Here is a 5,788-nt window from a genome sequence, read left to right as displayed (position 1 = left end):
CCTTATATCTACAAGTTCAGATGCTAGCTGACTAAATAATGCTCTGGAGTGTCAACATGGCATGAGATAAAAGAGAAGCTATGAGGACAATAAATAAAGCAAGGAGGGCTGTTGTGTGTGTGTGTGTGTGTGTGTGTGTGTGTGTGTGTGTGTGTGTGTGTGTGTGAGTGTGTGTGTGGGTGTGTGGTCACGGCCAGAGCTGCAGCCGGCCGCCCCGCTGAAAGAGGAAACTCCACCTTTTAGGAAAGGAAGAAAAGCCCCTGTGTTATTTTAACAATGGGTTGATGAACTCTCCTCTGTGTGTCCTGCCGTCTGGTTCAGGCCAAACACAATTCCAATATGTCTTCAATGTTTTTTAGACGATCACCAGAAAAGTAATTGGAAGCTTTTTTTGCTAATCTGTTAATCGTTAAAGTCCTTTTTCTTTCTAAAATGTCAGGAAGTGCCATTTCCAATTGCTCAAATATGGATATTTCTTGCTTTTCTGTATTTTATCCCTTATTCAAGCGAATATATTTGGGTTTCGGACTGAGAAAAAAGACATTTGACGAAACTAGAAGGGATATTTCTATTATATTTAACCCAAATGATTAATCAATTAATCAAGAAAAGAATAGGCGGGAAAGCTGCAGCTCTATTTGTTTTATCATTCACTGACAAGACATTCCTGTTGATGATTTGATTCCATGTTTGAAAGGAAAGGAAGATAAGCCCCTTTGTTATTTAAACAGCGAGTTTATGAACTCTCTGTCTGAGTCCAGCCATGATTCCAATTTGTTAAAATGTTTACAAAATGCCAGAGCGCCGAGTGACAGAGCTGCTGGCTCCGACACAATCATAAACGCCTCGGAGACGCCGAAACAGAACAACAACACAAAAGCGTAATTAGTCTGGAGGACATCGTCCAAGATTCTCGTGTAGGAAAGTTGCGGTCGGCGTGGAAACCGCAGCTCCCCGTTCACTTGTTGTATAGGAGTGTCTGCTAAGTTGTTTGAAGCCTAAAATAACACAGCGCACACCGCATCGTTTCCAGATGTGGGGGCAGACCACCGGCTCGGGCATGGCCTCCTGAAACGTCTGAGCTTTAGGGGAAATTGTGCCTGAAAATAAAAAACGGTGCAGTAATGAGCTCCTGGCCAAATGGAGGGAAGTGCCATCCCTAATCACTGAGAACATAGCTGGGAGCGTGGCTGTGGAGCAGGAAAGCAGAGACAGGATGGGTGTGTGGGCCCTGAAGGCACCACGCTCCTCCCTCTGCCCCTCCGTGCTGTCTTCAGGCAGCTCACACACACATCCATAATTATGTATATAAGCTTAATGCAAGCACAAAATGAGTTAAACCTGTTTTATTTAGCTTTTTAAGAACTTTATTCTCTTATTACTAAAACATACCCGCTTTAGATGTTATATAGAGTCAGTGGTGGAATGTAATACATTGACTTTGAAGTTCTGTACTTAAGTTAAAACTTGAGGTCCTCCTAATACTCCACTACATCTTAAATTAATTAAGGTTCATTGTATGTTAATGTAATAGTATTTAATATGTATAGCATCAGCTGGAAAATGCGACAGCTTGCTGAAAACCAGGTATTTTTCCTGAGATATTCAGAAAAAAGTAGAATTTTCACAAACATATCATTTATTTAACCAGGTATTTAACCAGGTAAAAGTCTCATTGAGATTACAAATCTATTTTTCAAGAGCGACCAAACCATATTGATGAGGCCTTGCTATAGAATAAACAACCCAACAGTGTGTGAGGAGATCAAATGAGAGCAACCATACAGATGTAAGGCTGTACAAAGCTGCCTTAAAATAGTAAAAACCTGACAATGCTTTATTGTTATGCAATTGAACTTAGGTCTGAACGCAAGTCTTTAAAGGTCCCATGTCATGGCCATTTCCACTGATCATAATTCCATTCTTGAGGTCTACTAGAATAGTTTATTGTGCAATTTTCCAAACTCACTTTGGTTTCTCATACAGCATCTCTGTAAACTACGTGTATTCACTGAATTTCACTATCTGCCTTTAACAGCTCGTTGTAGCTCCAATAGCTCCAGCCCCCACCCTCCCTGTGACGTTGTGAATCGCGCTGAGCTCCGTGGAGGTGTGGTTTCCTTGTTTAGCGACAGCGAAACACAGCCAAACTCACCCTGAACACACACAAAGTCACAGCCGAAGTAAAAACAATAAGTGTGGCTTGATATTGAGTAAGAAAAAGGTTGATAAACGCTGTGAGAATGGGTCTGCAGAGAGAATTTCGCCACGATCCCAACTGTCTGTTATCAGCCTGCAGCCAGGGAGGAGAGATCAGCAGAGCTGCCTGCACTGTGTGTGTGCGTGTGTGAGGAAGTCCGTGGATTGGTTAATTTGGACCAATCAGCCTGGTCATAGCTCTTGGCGTGGCTACTGGGTATCCCTACGTAGCGATACCCAGAAAGTAAACAATGGAAAATGAGAAATCTCCAACGAGGCGTTTTGGGGTGTACTTTGAGGGTTTGTGACTCTGCAGACCGTTTACATGCATAAAAACCTTCATAACACACAAGGGGACGGGTAATAACCGGAAAAGCATGACATGGGACCTTTAAATCACGGTAAAATGTGTTCATTTTGTTGTAGCTGTAGCCCCCTTGCCAGCGATTCTCTCTGACTATTTGGCAGTCGAGAGTGTTTACGTCACTAGTTTAGCATATTCAGCCCGGTTGTTGGCCCGGTAGGAACCTCGATTTTGGAGGGCCAGAAAAAAGGTGAAAAAGTAGCCCTGAGCCGGAACTACCCCTAGTGGAAAAGCCAAAAAAGCTTAAACCGTGCTACGAGCTGAAGTGGAAAAGCGCCATTTGTGTACCCCTGATCAGTCCATATCAGGGGGTCAACTCAATTTCATGGCGGGCCACATCAGCATTATGGTTGCACTAAAAGGGGCGGTTGTAACTTTAAGACTATATAAATATACATATATAATATATATAAAATAATGTATTACATTACATTATTGCCTCTGCATTGTATTATTATCGGTTTTGGTAATAACTTAAAGGTCCCATTTCATTGCCATTTCCACTGATCATAATTCCATTGTTGAGGTCTACTAGAATAGATTTATATTGTGCAATTTTCCAAAATCACTTTGGTTTCTCAAACAGCATCTCTGTAAACTACGTGTATTCACTGAATTTCACTCTCTGCCTTTAACGGCTCGTTGTAGCTCCAATAGCTCCAACCCCCACCCTCCCAGTGAGCACAGTGTGCTCTTATTGGTTGGTTCACGTTGTGAATCGCGCTGAGCTCCGTGGAGGTGTGGTTTCCTTGTTTAGCGATACACAGCCAAACTCACCCTGAGCACACACAAAGTCACAGCCGAAGTAAAAACAATAAGTGTGGCTTGATATTGAGTAAGAAAAAGGTTGATAAACGCTGTGAGAATGGGTCTGCAGAGAGAATTTGGCGCGATCCCAACTGTCTGTTATCAGCCTGCAGCAGGGAGCGTGTGTGTGGATTGGTCAATTTGGACCAATCAGCGGGGGCTTTGCCTGCACTGTGTGTGTGTGTGGATTGGTCAATTTGTAATAACCGGAAAAGCATGACATGGGAGCTTTAAGTTGTAGTAGAGTATTTACACAGTACTTATACTTGAGTAAAGGATCCGAGTACCGGTACTTCCTCCAACACTGCACACAGTAGCACCATAACTCATGACCATGCTGCCCTGGCTCACACACTTCCAAACACACGTCGTCCATCCCGCTGCTCACCGTGTCCCAACATGTGTTCTCCACGTGTGTGCCAGCCGCCTGACAGGACGCAGCTTCTAAACGCCAACAGAAACCAGAGCACTTCATACAGAAAGCTAATTATGAGCAAAGTGTGGAATCAGCATGCAGTTCAATAGCATAATAATAACAATTGCATGTGTGCCCCGCAGCCACAGGCAGACCTGAGGCACTTGTGGAGTTACTTTGATCTGAAACTGATAGAAAAGCTGACTTTACTTTCCCCCCCAACCTCTTTATAATTCACACAAAAGTATGTCAGTTAGCTCGTTAGCATACGACACAATCGTTGTAAATGACGTAGCAGTGTGGATGAATCAAATGCTAGGCTCCGGTGTTAGGTTTAGGTTTAGGGTTAGCAGCCACAGAGGCAGACCTGAAGCACTTGTGGAGTGAATTTGATAGAAAAGCTAACTTTACCTTTTCAACCTGCTTTTTTTTTAACACAAATATATGTCAGTTGGTTCATTAGCATACAACAAAATCGTTGTAAGTGACACACGCCGACCCGGTTGGGATCAATCGAATGCTAAGCCCCTTCGTAAGGTTGCTTGTGGATTTATTTAGAATTTTTTTAAAAGCTGACTTTTTCCCCCTTCCTTTTTTTGTAAAACTCTAATCAAAATATGTGAATTAGCCTGTTAGCATACAACACAATCGTTGTAAGTGACACACGCAGACCCGGTTTGGATCAATCGAATGCTAGGCCCCTTCGTAGGGTTACTTGTGGATTTATTTAGAATTTTTTAAAAAGCTGACTTTACTTTTTCCCCCCTTCTTTAAAAAAAAAAAAAAAAAAACTCAAATCAAAACATGTCAGTTAGCTCGTTAGCATACGACAAAAAAAGGTTGCAAATCCCACAAGACGTCCCGGTGTGAACAAATCAAATGCTAGGCTCCGGTGATGAAGAACGCTGTCCCTTGTTGGGGTAGTAAATGAGCGTGGTACCTCATCCTGGCACCTCTCTACCTCCACCTCTCCTCCTGGCACCTCTCTACCTCCACCTCTCCTCCTGGCACCTCTCTACCTCCACCTCTCGCGGGTTAGAGCGCCACGTCCCCTACAGCTTTTCATAACGTGTTTCTCTCCTGCTTTCTGCCACCGCCAGGCCTCCTCTCCCCCCTCCTGCTCTGTTTCATGTAATGAGAAATTTGGCAGATCTCATCTCTTTAGTGGCTCTTTTGCCCAGGCTGTGAGCTGTAAAAGGGGGTGGGGGGAGGGGGGGCTCATGTTTTTGCCTTGTTTACAAGTGACAGCGTTATTATTCTCATAAGGGCTCTGTTTCTTATCGCCGTGTTGTGCCGAATGCGCCTCTCCTGCCAGCGCTTTTCTTCCTATTGACACTCGCTTGAAAATATGCATTAATTCTGGAGTTTAGAGCGCCGGTGTCTGGTCGCTGTGTTTGCTTGAAGTTGATTAATGATAGAAGCCGGCGCGGGGTCGTCCTCTGGAGACCCGCCTCGCAGGTTGTGCATGTTAACGAGCAGGAAGGGGAACACACAGCGCGCCACTGATCCTCCGCCACCAGGAGGCTGACAACGGCCGACTCCATTCTCTCCTGCGCTCCACTCACGCTGTTAATCTTCCTCATTTATCAATTCTAAGTGAATACCCTGTTGTCGCTTGCCACAAAAAAAATAAAAAATAAAAAGCCAGCAGCTTTTTACCGGGATGGGACTACCTCAAAAGAAAATTATCACGAGCACCAGCGAGGCTCTCAGTGAAGCCAGACATTTGTTTTTGTTCCCCTGTTTCCTCCTCTATAAACAGAATCAGGTCTCTGTCGTTTTGAAGGGTTATTAAAAAAAAAAAGAATTGGAGCCATATCTTCTCTCTGCTCTCCCTCCTGCAGGCATCACATTAAGGAGGAACCACTGGACCCCGAAGACCACGAAGGGCCCCTCTCCCTGGTAACGACCGCCAATCACAGTCCGGATTTCGATCACCACAGAGACTACGACGACGACCAGGGCCACGACGACATGCTGTAAGGCTAGCAGGGACCCCACCT

At 44.3% G+C, this 5,788-nt stretch overlaps 1 protein-coding gene across 1 annotated transcript in view; it reads left to right on the top strand.

Moving 5' to 3' along the window:
- Positions 1 to 5,782, top strand: part of foxp1b (forkhead box P1b) — a 29,735-nt gene extending 23,953 nt beyond the window's left edge. The window contains exon 11 of the mRNA XM_010796334.1: positions 5,630 to 5,782. Within this exon, the coding sequence (XP_010794636.1) occupies positions 5,630 to 5,768 (139 nt within the window). The 3' untranslated portion in view covers positions 5,769 to 5,782. The remainder of the gene's footprint in view (positions 1 to 5,629) is intronic.
- Positions 5,783 to 5,788: the final 6 nt, after the last annotated feature.

Source organism: Notothenia coriiceps, unplaced genomic scaffold (genome assembly GCF_000735185.1).
Source record: "Notothenia coriiceps isolate Sejong01 unplaced genomic scaffold, NC01 NC01_scaffold00037250, whole genome shotgun sequence".
In the NCBI taxonomy this organism is placed as follows: domain Eukaryota; kingdom Metazoa; phylum Chordata; class Actinopteri; order Perciformes; family Nototheniidae; genus Notothenia; species Notothenia coriiceps.
The sequence above is the reverse complement of the archived record's forward strand: the minus strand, read 5'-3'. Positions and strand labels throughout refer to the sequence as shown.